Source organism: Agelaius tricolor, unplaced genomic scaffold, assembly GCF_023055355.1.
Source record: "Agelaius tricolor isolate 1412-34295 unplaced genomic scaffold, bAgeTri1.0.p SCAF_6, whole genome shotgun sequence".
In the NCBI taxonomy this organism is placed as follows: domain Eukaryota; kingdom Metazoa; phylum Chordata; class Aves; order Passeriformes; family Icteridae; genus Agelaius; species Agelaius tricolor.
The window spans coordinates 41,316,881-41,333,179 of NW_027269266.1; the positions used below are offsets into that span (position 1 = coordinate 41,316,881).

The 16,299-nt window shown below is 41.4% G+C and overlaps 2 protein-coding genes across 7 annotated transcripts in view; one reads left to right on the plus strand and one right to left on the minus strand.

Annotated features, from left to right (window-relative positions):
* Positions 1-678: 678 nt before the first annotated feature.
* Positions 679-6,484, minus strand: ASTE1 (asteroid homolog 1). The gene is made up of 4 exons (XM_071429504.1): positions 5,096-6,484; positions 3,326-3,536; positions 2,083-2,278; positions 679-1,818 (listed from the first exon to the last, which is right to left on the minus strand). Exons 1-4 carry the CDS (start codon positions 6,413-6,415, stop codon positions 1,527-1,529), a joined length of 2,019 nt encoding a protein of 672 aa, XP_071285605.1. The 5' UTR covers positions 6,416-6,484; the 3' UTR covers positions 679-1,526.
* A 219-nt stretch (positions 6,485-6,703) lies between these two features.
* The window catches only part of NEK11 (NIMA related kinase 11), an 82,462-nt gene continuing 72,866 nt past the window's right edge, over positions 6,704-16,299 (plus strand). For 3 of the 6 annotated variants that reach the window (XM_071429505.1, XM_071429508.1, XM_071429509.1), the window contains exons 1-2: positions 6,704-6,840; positions 9,475-9,730. In XM_071429505.1, coding sequence (XP_071285606.1) covers positions 9,561-9,730 — 170 coding nt within the window. In that variant the 5' untranslated portion in view covers positions 6,704-6,840; positions 9,475-9,560. Of the gene's footprint in view, positions 6,887-8,027; positions 9,731-16,299 lie in introns of those variants that run through there. The other 3 variants (XM_071429507.1, XM_071429506.1, XM_071429510.1) reach the window with 3 other exon arrangements.

Sequence of the window (16,299 nt, forward strand, 5' to 3'; positions counted from 1 at the left end):
GGTTTAGTTAGTAAAATCAGTAACTAGCCCCTTTCAACTTTTAAATAAAAGTCATCTGATGGTAAAGTGATGCTGGAGGTTGCTCTACATAGAAACCTATAGAGAAATGGGTTGTGAGGGTCTGGCTTGTGGTTGTGTGTTCCTGCCATCTGCTGGTAGTTCAGTAAGTAGCAGCTTTTCTACTGGAAAAAAAGTTACATCTTGCTAGGACAGGCTGTATCTCAAAACTAGTTTTCTCTGTAACATCTTACAGATCTATTATTTTCTCACTGACTATATTTGGGCAGTATCAACACTCAGCTGTACAGTATAAGAGATCTTTCCTCTAAATCCTAAGATACAGTGAGTTACTTCCATGGGAACAGGTAATAGGAAGCATAAGCAGGACTGAAAACTTGAGCACACAATGCAGGAATCAAGCTTGAATTCTGGTAAGTTATGGGCAAAACTTTGATGATTAGAAGTGGAAGTCATGATTTTCCTACATGCAAGAAAATATATGTGGATTCTTGAGAAGAAAAAGCACAATTGTAACTGTTTTACATAGGGAAAACCAATAGTTTAATAAGAAAAGTATTTATATAAATTGACTAATTATGCTGGAAAGTTTGCTAATGCAAAGCACTGAGAAATAGATGATGTAGGATTTTAAAAAAAAGCATAAATTGTTTTTCATTATTACCATGTTGATAGCAAGGGTTTATTAAGTAATTAGTGTATATAGGGGAAGTCAGAATGGGTCTGGTTTTTAATATAGCCATTGTAGAAAGAATAAGAGTGACAACAGCTTTAATAGCAGAGGATTTACACAATTACTGTGACAACTACTGAGAATTAGCAAACCTGTAGAAACTTGCTCCCATGTGACAGCTTTGTGTGTGCATGTAACTCTTTCTTTAACACATCACAGGGGGAAGGGGGAGAAATAAAATCTGAAGTTTCTCCCTGAGTATTGTCAGAGCCTGTAATACTGCAAGCATAACTTAGTTTTCACTGAGCAAAGCTACCTCTCTCTCCCTGCAAGTAAAAGTACTCCACCAGTAATGACTGATTTTACAGTATTTTTAAGCCTGTCAGTTTCTATTTTAATCTCAACTGTTGGACTGTGACCACTGTGTTCCTAAAACACAAACTTTAAAGTTGGATTTTTTGTAAATGAAGCATTCAGGGAGATGAGGCAGAGCCAACTATAAACGTTCAGGAAAATAATTCCTCTAAAATAGTCCTGCTTTGAAATGCTGAACAAATTTGCTCTCATTTTCAATTAGACTGATACCCTTAAAGAAAAACGAAACCCCACAACTTTTAGACAGCATTTCTTTTATACAAATGTAAATTACAAAATGTAAAGCTACAAAATGCAAGTTACAAAAAGGTAAATAAAAATCCCCTGAGGCAAGGTTTTTGGTAAAGATTGAATCGAGAACTTGCGTGAAAACAGTTGAGCAAATTCCAATGCAGTCACATATTTTAATGTTACTTCTTTCATCAGCATGGCATTAGAAGTTATTCCAAGAATAATGCTTTCAGTCATCCACTTCCAGTGCTGCAAACCTGTTAACATGGCATAAATGCTGAGTTTCTGGCACAGCACGTCGGGTGGCTGTTTTTTTCTTATGAGATGCTTTCCTCTTTTTGCAGGACTCTGATCTGGTCTTGGTCTTCTGAAAGAAGTCTGGAGAGACCATTGACTCCACTGTATTTAACAAAACCAGATAAAGCTGAGCCATTTTTGGAGATAAGAGAAACAGATTTTCCACTGAAGGTGCTGATTTAAGCTCTTGATACAGTCTGTGCACAAGGGTCCCTGTGTAAAGCCTGCTCAAAAGGAGAAAATCTGCATTTAGAATTGCACCTCAACAGGACAGGTACAGAAACATGTTGCTTGATGACAAAAACATACAGTATCCAACAGTCAACTCCTATGCCAAATGTATTTTTCTTTATAAAAAGTGCTTTTTCTTTATAACTCCTTTTAAGAAGGGAGTTTTGCTGTAAGTAAACCAAAGGAGTTTGACAGAGAAAATGAAACATTCATTCCATCAGGAATGTGTGGAAAGCAGATCTCTGGAACAACCTTACCTACTTAGGTCTGGTTCAGAGAGAGGAGTACCCAGTAGCTGGTTGAGATACAATCCCATCTGAAGACAGCACTGCCATTGGCAAAAACTGTGTGCAGCATCTAAATCAAAGTCATTATTTTGCAAGTTTTTTTCCTTCCATTTTAGAAATTTGTTATACGCAACGCTGTCATCTTCAGCAGGTAGAACTGTGGGATCTAGGTTATAAATAAAAAAATAACTTGGTAATAACTGTTCTGCTGTGAACAGTACAAAAGGTATCTGCAATGTATAGAGTAATGTCTTTTCCCTGGTTCTACCTGAAAGGAGGGTGTAGCCCAGGTGGGGTGGTCTCTTCTCCCAGGTCACAATCGATAGGGCAAGGAGAAATGGCCTTAAGTTGCACCAGGGGAGGTTTAGGTTGGACATTACGAGGAATTTCTTCCCAGAAAGGGTGATTAGACACTGGAATGGGCTGCCCCAGGAGGTGGTGGAGTCATTGTCCCTGGAGGTGTTTAAGGAAGACTGGATGTGGCACTCAGTGCCATGGTCTGCTTGACAGGGTGGTTTTTGCTCAGTCATGGGTTGGACTCTCTGATCTCAGAGGTCTTTTCCAACCTAATTGATTCTGTGTGAACAAGCTTTCCATCTCATTACAACCCACTTGGAAACCCTGTCAGTCTGGTTTCTACAAACCAAAACTTAAAGAAACTGTATAATCCTGGCATGCATCGTCTTTGCCATCAAATGAAGGACTCATGGAGGAAATGTCCATAACCCTAACAGGAATCAACATTACTGAAGCAATTTCTGTGATTATTTAATACTTTCAAATTTGCAATGCGTAGGCAGAAAAAGTGTGCCCGGGCAATTCAGCATTTTTAATACAAATGTTTTTAGAAAAACTCATTAAAAAAATATTGGAATGCTTCAGTAGTAGTTTTTTGATGCCTGAGTACGTTAAGCATATTTTTGGTAACTTTTATATCTGAATTAATTTTGATCCTAAAGATAGTACTTATGAATGCAAATTAAGGTTTTACAATGTGTTAAAGTACTGTTTTACCTATATAAAATGTTAAAGTGATGGTTAGCACTTTTTCTTTGTGCATATCAATGCACAGAGTGTGACACCTCAGGATATAGTGCAAATCAAGGCTAATTCCTCTAAATTTGGACGACTCCCTATAAGTGTGGAAAAATGAGTTGTGGTCTGGATTTCTGTAGTAGCTGAACACCTAAAGCTGTATTCTTTGGAGACATACCTGGATCATCAGTTATCCTCTGCAGTTCTCCAGAAACTATTATTAGAAGCAGAGCCTTTAATTGGTTGAGCTTAACTTTTGGTTCTGAACAACGTATCCAGTAACAGGTTACAGCAACAGGGAGTTGTAAATGACTTGGGATAGGTTCTAGGGAACTCATTTTCACTCCCAGAGTCTCCAGCAAAAGCATCTGACGGGATGAAACAGGCACCTGAAAATAAATTTAAAAATTGGAGGTAAGAGACTTGATCTGTTGTGAGCAATTTCTAAAAGACCAGTAAGTTCCTGGTTAAATTAGTTACCACTATAGGTTTTTGATAAAAAAATTATTTCAGTTTCATAGATATTCTGAACAGGAAATATTTTTTTAAATACTACTTAAGACTTAAAAAATGACACAGTTAAATGTCAGGGAGAAAGATAAAAGTAACTAATAAGTAATTAATTCCTAGCACATGTTCCCCTTTTTGCTGAGCCATTTAACTTCCAGAAAGTAGTGTTATACGCTTTGTCCATAACTCCATGCATGCAGAATTGCAGCAGGCTGTTCAGCTGCAATCTGAGTTCTTTGTAAACCTTGATTGGGATTGTTTTGCCTACTCTTAGGCAGACACTCCCACAACAGAAGAGCAAGTGAAGTCAGTTTTGCCTGGAGCACTTTAAATGCTGAATATTTCTTCTTCTAACCTTTTGTTCAATCGAGATTTCCTATATACTCACTAAGGAAAATTGTTGTAGTAGCATAGCTCAAATTCATTAAACAAACAGCACACACACCAAGGTTGAAGTAGGGTGTCATTAATGTCTCTTAACATGAAACTTGATTTTTTGAAACTCTTTAAGTGTTGCATATTGTTTAAAAGGTGTGTGCCAATAATGTATGTAAAGTAACCTGTACTTTGGACCCATAGCTATCTGTAACATTTAATGGGTGTAGCAGTGATAGGCTTGGTTCCTTTATAAAGGTGCCACCAGCAAGTGATAAAAACATTCAACATTCAATATGTCAGCAGTCGATCTAACTGCCAGAATGGATAGACCATATGTGCCTTAAAAATGCGGAATTAAAACACATGGATTGTATTTCTGGACGTTGCAGAAATTTCTGCATATAAAACCTCAGTTATGCAACTTCGAGAATGGGAGATTACTTCCCATTATGGCAAGACTTACAGTCTTAATCATTAGACTTCACATTGAAGTGCTACAATGGTGACTGGAACCAACCTAGTACAACTTTCCTGTGGTTTACAGGTTTTTTTTTAGGTGCTGTTCTGCTCTGTCTGACAAGCATCAGAGCCATGTTAGCAGGAGCACACTCGGGGCAGGTAAAGCTGCTGGGCAGCTGCAACATTCACAGATGGAATAATGGCTTCTAGTAAAAAGGCATGGGTCAGATTTTGTTTAAGAGCACTGCTCTGAAACATTACACACTTGATCAAATACAAATTAAGTTTTGTAGTGTTAAAATCGGACTTTCCTAAACTATATGAAACTGAAATCCTTCCCCAAAAAAGCAAATATTAGTGTAACAAAATACATAGGATGAAATAAGGGCTTCCAATGAAAAATATAGGGAGTATTGTATATACACACAGACTACAACTTCTCATAATTTGTCTTAGTACACTTGGAGGGGGCAGGAAGGAAAGGAAGTGAAGACAACCTCATGTAGCTTCATACCACAGATACTTCTGTGTTACAGTAGTTACTATTTTTGTGTCACTCGTGAAACACTGTTAACTATCATCTGTTGTGACAACCATTTACCTCCATTAACTTGTCCAATAGAAAACGATCATCACAAAAATCTGGGGGTAGGCTTGCTGCTTGAACAAATGTTTTTTTAAGTGTCTTTTGGCATCTGTCAAATTCACATACAACGGGCAGCTCGTTGGTCTGCTTACTTGGAGAGGCATCTTCAGTACTGTGAGATACTCTCAGAAGCAGTCCATAGATAACTTGTCGGATGGGCAAAGCCGTGCTATGAGCACTGGGTCTCTGCATGTTCTCCACCTGAACGCGGAGGAAGGTACTTCTAAGTATCAGGGCATTGATGACGAACGGGGCCAGCTTACCTTTCGCAAAAGCATCAAGTACCCACTGTGGTACGTCTGCTTTCCTGGCAGCCTCGCACTCATAGCTCCCATTCTGAAAGAAGTCCTCGAGATTCACGTCGGACGGAGCATAGTCCTCCATCGAAGTGCACAGAAGCTCCCGTATTTCTTCCCTCTGGTGTTTCTTGAGGTATTTCAGCACGTTGTCGACGGCCTCGGCGGGCTCCGCAAACTGCGCCAGCCAGTTCAGCAGCCCCTGGAGGCGGAGGTGCTTCCCGCCCCTGCCCGCCGCGCAGCCCCTCGGCAGGCGCACCTTGCTGAAGAACGCCTCCAGCGCTTCCAGGCCCACGAAGTCGTTGCCGTGCATGACGGCGAAGAGCGGGAGCAGCGCCTTGCTCAGGCTCCCGAAGTGCCCGCAGAACCGCTCGGCGGAGAAGCAGCGCGCGGGCACGAAGCATCCCTGCGGCGCGGCGGCGGCGGGGATGCGCACGTTCTGCCACTGGAAGTGGGACAGCGGGCAGTAGCCGCCCGCCAGGTCGAACACGAAGAAGTCGCTGTCGAGGGAGAGCACGGGGCAGCCCCAGCGGTTGGCCAGCCCGGCGATCTCCCGGTCGGCCTCGGCGAAGCACTGCACGAAGGGCACGCCGAGCCGGCCCAGCGCCTGCACGAAGGCCTCGCGGGTCAGCAGCGGCGCCAGGCAGCCTCCCGCGCCGCGGGACAGCCCGTGGGCCGCCCGCAGCTGCTCGGCGGCGCGGCCCCGCAGCGTGGCCAGCTTCCTGTCCTCGGCGCCGCGACCGCCGTCCAGCACCACGAAGGGCGCGACGCCGCAGGCCCGCAGGACGCCGAAGAAGTCGCGCACGGCCGCGGCGAAGGCGCCGTAGTCGCCGCCGCGTCGGAAGTCGGCGTCGGGGGCGAAGCAGAGGCGGTGGTACAGGCTGCTGCCGTCGATGACCAGCTTGGTGTCCCGCACCCGCAGCTCGGTGAAGAACACGCCGCGCTCCTCCACGAAGCCCGTGAGCCCCTGCACGCCCATGGCGCCGGAAGCGGAGCCGGCGGTGACCCGCGCAGGGGGGATGGCCCTCCCATCCCGGATCCGCTTCCTCCGGCTCCTCCCGCTGGGGCGCGCGCGCGCCGTCTCCTGGCGACGGGGCCGCGAACGGCGCGGGACGGGCTGGGAGCGCTGAGGGCTCCGGCAGCGCCGAGGGCTCCGGCAGCGCCGAGGGCCCCGGGAGCGCCGAGGGCTCTGGGAGCGGCGGCCGCTCCCGCTCTGCCCGCTCCAGGTCTACCCCAGGCCAGCCCCAGGGCACACGGGGCACCCCCAGGCACCGCAGCCCCGCCGTCGGGACAGGCGCTGGAGCGGCGGGAAGCGGCGGGGACGTGCGACACCGCCGGCTCCCCGGGAGTGCCGCCTGTGCCGGAGGGGTGAGGAACGGGGACGGCGCCCTCGCTCCTCGCTATGTGGGTACTACCTTGTGTTTTGAGTCTAATACAGTCTTGAAACAAGGTAATAACATCCCTGAGGTTGTGCTAGGGGGTCTCGGCTTCCCGAATGTGCGCCAGGGAGATGCTAAATTTGACAGTCGAGTACATTTGTCCCCCTTTTACCACCATCCTCCAACTCCTTTGCTACCAGCTCTAATAATAAAATTTAGTTATCATTTCTCTAGGAACAGTAAAAAACTGAGCTAAGTGAGGTTATGTTGCTATAGCCTTGGGTAAGATGTTCCATAAAAGAAGAATGGACCAGTGTTAAAAAGTTAGTTTTATAATTTTTTTTCCATTAAGGAAAAAACAAGGAAAATCTCTCTCTCTTTTTTTTTTTTTTAAATTTTCAAAACATTTAAAGGAGCAGACTAGTGAAGTCATCAGCAGGAAAAAAAAATCAAGGTGGTAAATACTGAAGATATTTAGAGCTAAAGACTTTGAATTTGTGCTGCAGGGAGTGGAGGGCGGCAAATGTTAATGTAGCACAATGGTTTGTAAGGAATAAAAAGAAAACCTGATAAAATTGGAAAATGGCCTCGACTGGCAAAGAAGGGATTATCTTGGAAGCAGAAAATATCAGAGTATCTTAGCTGTTGCTAAAGAAACCTGAAGGTTAATCTTACAGAAACTAAGAAAGGTCAGGGAAGAAGTTGAGATGGTTTGCACTCAGCATGTGTAGGTGGAGCTATGAAACCTTAACCAGCAACTTTCCTTCAGTTTGCAGCACAAAAAAAGAAGATTTAACTCTAGCCAGGGAAGAAAATATTAAAAAATAGTGATCCAGACAATGTAATTGCATTAGTTTGGTTGTCATCAGCAGGCTGCCTGGCTCTGGGATGGGCCTTGGGAATGCTGGATGGGACAAAGGAAACTACTTACCAAAGATACTGGATAGGGTACACTGAGATTTTTTTTTTTAGGAAAAGAGAGCTGGAGACTTGATTGCTTTGTGCTATCTGTAGTTGTTCTTAACTTTAATGAAGCAATTGGTAAACACCTGCTCAGTGGGAGGTGGACACTGGTAGGAAAGGAACACAAGGAAGGTTGGGCTAAAGGTTTGAGTGAGGTAGGAGAGGCTGTGATTCATGTACTTCTTGGCAATATAATATTTTATGGAGTTCATATTTCTGCCCTCCCCTCCTCTACACCTCAGCATGATCCATTTGGGCTCTTTCAGACAGATTTGGAGTTACAGAGAAATAATTTTCTAGCTGGTTTTCTTTCCTTAGCATTGGCATTTCAAGATTTTTGTCAGTGTTGCTGAAAGAGAATAAAGAAACAGTATTAGGAGTGCTGTAGTTTAAAAAAGATGCAGGATTTGTATTAGTAAGATGTCCTGTGGTAATTAAAGTTTATCTTGTTTCATAACATGCTGACAGTGCAGTGTCAGGCTTTTTGGTATAGTGTGACAGCAGCTCAGCAGATGGGTATGAAAATAGGTTCACACACACACACACACACACACACACACACACACACACAGTGAGTTTGTTGTTCCAAGATACAAATCTGTTATCTTAATTTAGGCTCTGCATTCATTTGGCAGAGAAGCCAATGACTTGTAACCTAAAGTTGTACAGCTTTTAAAATTAGGCAGTTTGTCTTTGCTCTTCCAAAACCACCACCGCGACAAGGAAAATCCTGTTCTGTGCTTGCCTTGGCCTTGAAATGATGTGGTGAGCAAGGCCAGTGTGGGCTTGCTGCTCTGCAGTGCTGGTGGATGGTAACAGTAGCAACACTGATCTTGCAAGACCTTTGTTTGTTCCAAAGGACCTTCCAGCAAAAGGATGCATGTAGCATTATATAAAGTAATGAAAACAATATTGTTTTGTTATGTACAGTGAAACATCTCCCCTTTTTCATTTGGAATGAGGAAGGCTGAGTAAACAAAGTTACTCTAAGCTCGTGTTGAACTACTGAGAACCATAGAAATGCCAGAGCTTGGCCTTTGCAGTCCTTATGTTTGCAGAATTAGGACCTCAGTTGGACAAGAATTCCCAACCAAAGCCGACTTGTTGGAAAGGTTGGAAAGGGGAGTCATGAAAGGGCACAGTGATGGAGAAACGAACTTTAGGCAGAGTTGGGTTTTATTGGAAGTCTTGCAGATTTTCTGTGAAACTAATTTGCAGAAGATACTGCTAGTGAGTCATGGTGAAGCTGTGAGGTCAGCACAGGAACAGATGGTGAAATCTGAGGGGTAAATGAAAGAGCAGAGAAAACAGAGATGGGAGAGAACTCAAATTAAGAGTGGAGGTTATGCTTCAATATGTACAAAAATCTTGAAATAAGCATCCTGAAATGAAGTTATTTTTGGTGTCAGGTACTGTGGTGGTATAAAGACAGGTGGTGAGGAAGAGTGCTATATCTAGGGGAACTGTGCTATCAGTTCAGTGAATTAATTTAAGGTTCATTTAGAGGAAGACTGACTATGTCACCTCTGCATTATCTGGAGTTTGTTTATCAAGTCTGCTGCCTGCAGTTTAGCAGCTAATGATTCCACTTAATTTGTGTTTCCTGCAAGCTGGGTACTGTAAACACTGCCACAGAATTAAACAAGAAGCTTAATAAGAAATATACATTGACAAATCAATATTTTTCTGTTTCAAGTGATTTCTGTGAACATCCATGGAAGAATAAAAGGATTTGAAAGCTACATCCTTGAGAAATTTGTGTAGTTTTTGTTGCACAGAGAAATGCTGAAATTTCAAGAAACTGCTAAGCATGTCACTGTTGCCAGATTTAATTCTGCTTGCTCAGATGCTGTGATTGCAAGAAGATACACTATTCAGAGGAAACTTGGCAATGGAAGCTTTGGAAGTGTGTATTTGGTTAATGACAGAAAAGCAAAACAAGGAGAAGAATTGTAAGTAAGCCCTTCACATGCTTTAAATAAAAATGTTTGGAACATATTTCTTGCATTATAGATATTTTCTTTGTATTTGTGTCTCTTCTCTCAGTTTGGTGTTATGTTGCAACCTTAACTAACTTTGGTGAGGATGTAAGGTAGAAGCAGATTTTTTTTTGATAATGCTAAATTGGATGCTTTCAGGAATTGATTCTGTGTTACTGTAAAGACTCAGATTGTTGGAGGGGTCTCAAAAAAAGGTATGTACAGTATTGATGACCTAATTTTATAACTGAGTTCTCTGAATGCAACCTGAGAAGGAAGAGGTACAGAAATTCCAGTAAACACCTTTCTATTAGCTGTATACCTGACTGGTAGAAGGTTTGACTTTTTTTTTTAATTGCCAGCAAATCTTGATATTTTTTTTAGCTTGCCTGAATTTGGAGAAGTCTCATCAGTTTTATTGATAAACCCTTTGGGATCCTGAAGCCACAATGACAAAAGAACGTTTTCAGAGTGTTGACATTCCTGTGTCTGGGTTTGATGTTGGGTTTGTGGCTGGACTTCCTGTTGTGTAGAACTGTTTGTCTACCTTGATACTTACACCAAGTGAAATTTAACTATAAATATTTTTGTTTTATTCAAAAATATTTGTAAGGCTCTTTGTCTATAGTCAGAAACATCTAATCAACTTGTTCCTCAGCCAGAAATATGTAATTCCTTTAAAAAGGGGGGATTTACCCATCCTTATTGATGGACACATTACTGAGCACTTACATGATTAAAGGGCTTTTTCTGACTCATTTGTGCCTCACTTTTGCTACTTATGGCTACCCATTATTGGCAATATTGCTTTAATAAGAGTGTAACCAAGGCATAATTCTGTCAATTGTTTTCCTTCTACATCAATTTGCAGCCTCTGAGGTCCTTGGATTAGGGTTAGTGTCCTCTAAGCTCTTTGCTTTTTTTCACGTGGCTTAAACTGTTTTGACTCTCTCATAGACTTAGCTACACTTTTCTCAAAAAAATGTTCTTTAATGAAATATTTCATTAAAACAAATAAACCAGTGTTTTTCATTTTATTTTTATGTTTAAAAAATTGGGATGAAGGAACTACCCAAGCTTCTAGGACACTTCAGAATTCAGCTGTTACTAAACTCATTCTTAGAATATTAACAGTATAGTGAAATGTGGGTCTCACACATTTGCTGCTATAGCAAAACTTGCCAAACCTCAAAAACAAGGAACATGCCATAATGCCATAAGGTTTTAAGTGTTTATTTTCATTTTTTTCTTAAGAAGTTTGAGTGACTGCCTTGAACAAACATTCACTGCCTGCAGCATTTCATGCCTGCATTTTGTTAGGGATGAGCCTGAGTGTGTCCTCTACTATCTTCAGGACAGAGACTGAATATCAAATGACATATTTTTGGTTTTAGTTTTAATTTTTTTATCAGTCTCTTTTTGTGACCACAGTGCAATAGAAATACCAGCATTTAACCAGCCCAAGTGCTCTGAGATTTGCAATGGTGTGTTTAAGCCTTCCATCACGAGGGGGTGCTCGCCTATCACAGTTCATTCCTTCCTTGCCTCAAGCATGAATCGACAAGGGGATCCCCCCAAATTTCTGCCACTTATATGCTAGTGGATGACAAAAATACTGTCCCAGCTGAGCACGAAAACACAGGTTATTTATCATTATCTTTATAATGACATGGAGTGTAGGATTTAGAAATGCTGGTTTCTTAAGGTGGTAAAATATGCTAGAGTCACATTTCAATACTGCTTTCAGATAATATCATATGGAACTGTACTGGTTGCTGCTTATGTTATAGATATTTTTGAATGAAAATTTACGTGGTTGAAAAGAATGATCTTAATACAGCTCTGAATGCACTTTCACAGAAATAAACCCACAAACAACACAACTGTGATCTCTGCAGAATTAGAATTTTATTTTTATTGTTTCAGAAATGATCTAGAACATGCTGAGATGAATGTTATGTACAGTGTAAACTCAGACACAGATAATTTACTGAAAACTGCAATAGTCTAAAGCACTATAAAAAAAACATAGGAATAAATTATAGGAAGACTAACTGAATAAAAGTGGCATATTGATAGAGGAGTTGTTCTGGGATATCTTTCTCAATTTTCCATTAGTGCAATGTCTACAGAATGAGGTAATGCAGAGACTAGCAGTGGTTATTGTGTAATTTCAAGTATGCTGAGCAAAACTTCTGCATGATTCTAGGAACAGTTTTAGGTTGTGCCTTGTATTTTGTTACCTCTCAAGGTACCTATCTGTGGTGAGTGAAGTGTTATGCACAGAGTTGCTTCAGCTGGGAAGAAGAGAGAGTTGACTATTTGGGGCATACCTCAAACGAACCAATTTATTTCACATAAGACTTTCAGGGCTGCTCAGGCCAGCAGTGCCTGCCTTTCTAAGTACATGCCAGCTTCATGCTTCTCTCCAGTTCTTTGTATGGATGGGATCAGGATTATTGACTTTCTCATGCCATAGCAGATCAGTATGGTATGGTTGACTTGCCTAATCTATAAAAACAATAACGTTATGAAGTATACCACAATATAGTAGCATATGTAGATCCCTTACTACAAGTCCCTCTAAGTGTTGCATTCTATGACACATTCCTTGCCTGTTGCTTTAACTTCCTATCTGTTTTTGTTTGTTTGGTTGTTTTTTTGTTTTTGGGGTTTTTTTTGTGTTTTTTTTTTTGTGGTTTGGTTGTTTTTGTTTGTTTGGGTTGAGTTTCTTTGTTGTTTTTTTTTGTAAATTTTATTTTTTGGTGGGAGAACTTTTGTTCCTGTTGTATGATTCTCATTGAGTATGACAGCGGGTTAAATATCTCAGATAGAAGTCCCTGCAATTTATGTGAAAGCAGCAGAGTAGAGAACAAAAAGAATGCCCTCACAGAGAGAGGTCAGAACCTGGGAGGTTCTTCACTATGAACAAAGTCTCTCATGTACTAAACAATCTATACAGGAGAGAAATTATCAATTTCTCCCTTTCTTTGGGAAGAAACTGGAATCAGAATTCATATCTTAGACCCTAAAGTCAGTTAAGCACAAGAGACACATCTGTACAAAAGCAAGCTTCTTAGTTTCAGTTTAGACAGGATGTCTTAGTTTGTGGATTATTTGATATTCATTTGATCCTGGACATTATGGCCCTAGACCTACCAAAGCAGATAATTTGTTTAAGTTATAAAGAAAGTAGCAGGATTGTAGCAGTATTTTTACATCTAAGTAATATTACTGCAATCACTTCTATGCTTGTCACCCGGAATACCTGTTAGTGATAACAGGTAATTATGGTTAAAGACAAAATCGTTTACAGCAGAGGTAAGTTCAGCACCAGCCTTGAAGGACAGCGCCTTCACTTAAAGGAAATGAATGTCCTGATCAATTGTGCCGAGGGAAGCTCTGGGTTAAGTGTCACTGATTCATACCCAAGTATGGGCAGGCAGCTGAAGCACACAGTAGGCAATAGGGGCTGCTAGTTCATAAATATTCACAAGGTATTTATGTGTCCCTGTGGTGGAAAGGACACGCTGACAAGTGCCAAACTCCCTGGACTGCTCCACTGTGTGGAAACGGTGGGATGTCAGCTCAAATTCTGCATCTGACTTGCATTATAGCTTTAATCCAGACTCATGCTAGGATTCCTTGGAAACTGTGGGCTTAGCTGAATAATTTATCATGTGACTTTCAATTATTTATGACTTCTTATAACAAATGATATAAAATCTAAAGGTGGGAGCGATTTGTTCCTTATGAATATCCAAGTGACAGTCAGCAGATTGCTGTGTTGTCAAATCTCTGTGTTTACTGCCTGTTTGCTTCTCTGAAGGTATTCCAATGGAATGGTCATTTGATGCTGAATTGATTAAAACAGAAACAAATTACTCCCTGCCATTTGTTGTGTGCATATTCATCTAATTACACTGCTTTGTCCTTTATTTTTCTCCTTAGTTTAATAATAAAACCCAGAAATTAAAACTGGAATTTATTAGGGCATTTTGGATTTGTGAAAGAATATTCACGATCTCCTTGAAAACTGATCAAAGGTGCATTTGCTGTTGGACCTTCCTGATTGTGGTTTATTTTTAAATAAGCTTTTCTTAGTGAAAAGTGCTTGGTTCTGTCACGTGTACCTGTGCTTCTTCATGTAAGGCTCAGCTGCTGTGCCATGCCTGCTGACTGGGTACGGTCATGCTTGGCCCAAATAAGAGACCATAAAAACACTGACCTTGTGGATTTAGCTAGAGCAGTTTGAGAAGTGAGCCTTCATGAGCTTTCCACTTGAGTGGCCAAGCATGACTTTCATATTCTGTGAGCAGTGTTACAGCAGTCAAAGCCGAGGGCTAAGTGTCCAAGTAATTTCCTTGCTGAAGCTCTGTAAGGGCAGCTGATGCTCTCATGCTTTAGTTCAGAGTACACCTGCAATGGAGGTTGCCAGGGAGTGAAACTGTGAATGTTTTGCTTCAAGTTTAGCAGGCAGTCCCAGCTATGGCCACACTGATTTCAGATCTAGTGCAGGCCAGTACAATCCTGATTCAAAGACAAGTTTGATAACCTTGGACTCACCCAAAGCAGCTCTCACTGGAATCCATGTGGGAAGGTGCTTTAGTCCCTACCTCCTGCATCCCTGTCAGTGCCCAGCTTTTCCTGCAGCACAGCAGGGCTCCTCCAGCTCAATGTAAGAAAGTTTAGGACTCCAGTGCTGGATAAGGTTCTGTGGGTGCTGCAGGGTAGCTTGGCTTTGAAGCACAAGATGTGAGATTTCACCCTGCCCATGCTGGTGATGGATTTGGCAATTTAAGGTCACAGTCATGCTGCAGTCCTTTGCATAGGCAATTACTGTATTAAATTTTCTAGTTCCCTCATAACCAAAAGCATAAAACCCAGCATTCTGTGTCTTCTTTGGAAGCAAAAGATCCATACTGGAACATGTCGAGACCCTTTGTTTGGCTTGTGTAACACAGGTGTCTGTGCAATCCTCCTCAGTGCTGTCTGATACAACCTTTACATCTGCTCAGTCACCTTTATGAGCTTTGGTAGTGTTTATTTTAAGGGGTTTTTTTTGTACTGCTTTCCTTTTAGTAACCTTTCTTAGACTAAGTATGGGAATAAATCACACAGGACTCCATTTTCTTCATGGTGGAAAAAGGCCATTCCTTATTCACATAACTCCTTTTTATAGACTTTTACAGACCCTGTGTGGGGCTCTAATTGGTTAGTAGTTTTCTTGCCAATTATTTTATTTGTTAGTAACAATTTGTTTTTCTGTATTGATTGGTCACTCAAACTCTTGGTGGATACATGCAGAGAAATTTTTTGTGAAAGATAGTTTTCATTTTTCTATCTAATGGTACAAAACCAGTTTATGCAGGTGCAAGTTGTTTTTTACCCAGGAATAGCTTGTTATGTTAATGAATTGCTCACAACAGGATTGCTTTCACAAAGCTTGCAAAATGCTAGCTTTGAGAAGGCCAGCTACTAATTCCAGGAGAGGAGGCTTGTTTTTATGAAGCCCTTGTGATTTTTCTACCTTCCTGCAACAGTATAGTTGGCTACTTTTTCATTTTGGTGGTACTTGTCCATTTGACTGGGGAGGATTCTAACTAGGTCTTTAACATATGTAAGTGGGAGGCAGCGTGCCTCGAAGGAAACACTGCTTGGGTTTACAATGAATCTTGTCCCCCACAGAGCCAAGCTCCCAGGAGCTCAGTGCTGCAGCACTCTCCACATTCTGGTCTGATGTGCAGGCAGTGAGCAGTGCTGGTGGATGAGTTCATTGTTTTGACAATTGTTTACAAGTAACATTTTCAGCGTTGGGTGGAGAGCAGTGCTTAAGGCATTATTGGTGAATTACTTTTCTTTGAGGTGCACGGCAGAGACAGAATTTAATGATTTTGTAATTAAGCAAATGCCTTGAGATCACGTCTGTCTCATTCATTTTGCTGAAACTAATTTTCATGCATTTGTAAGCTAGTTTTATTAAGAAAATGGGGAAAGGTGCAGTATTATTATTTAGGTTGAGCTATGGCCACCTGCCTCAAAGATACTGTAGGTGTTTGTAATATTTGAATATGCCTATCTACTGTATCTTCTTACAGGCTACCCTTGTTGGCAAGGTGTTTCCTCTCAAGTCTGCATCAGGGTGGTTTGAAATTCTTCCATGCAGAATGGATCTCCAGTTTTTTGTTGCATTCAGTACATTGCAATCATAAAACTGCTGCAGTGAGTGGAATAAATTCTGGATTTGCTGGACAGTCACTGTACTTTTCCCTATTTTTTTTTCTGTTTTGTTTTGTTGCTGTGCTTATGTGACTTACTAGTAACTGTAATTTCTAGTTCATTGTTTTGCTTACATCCACAGTGTGCCCTTTAAGTGTTCTAAATGTTGCTGGGTAGTTGCTTAAGTTTTGAATTGCATATGTTTCACTGACTGTTAAGACCAGAGTGTCATACTCAGAAGGGCTTAAAAGTATTAAAAGATTTTTATCTAACAATGGATGTTGTATGCAATTAATTTCCTCAGCATTGCTTGATTCCCTTTG

What these genes read in the sequence shown, in the direction of transcription:
- ASTE1 (XM_071429504.1), bottom strand. Translation starts at nt 6,415, where the DNA reads ATGGGCGTGCAGGGGCTCACGGGCTTCGTGGAGGAGCGCGGCGTGTTC. An exon ending in GAGGATAACTGATGATCCAG is followed by an intron (nt 2,279 to 3,325) that starts GTATGTCTCCAA and finishes TTTATAACCTAG; the next exon opens with ATCCCACAGTTCTACCTGCT. An exon ending in TCTGAACCAGACCTAAGTAG is followed by an intron (nt 1,819 to 2,082) that starts GTAAGGTTGTTC and finishes CCTTTTGAGCAG; the next exon opens with GCTTTACACAGGGACCCTTG.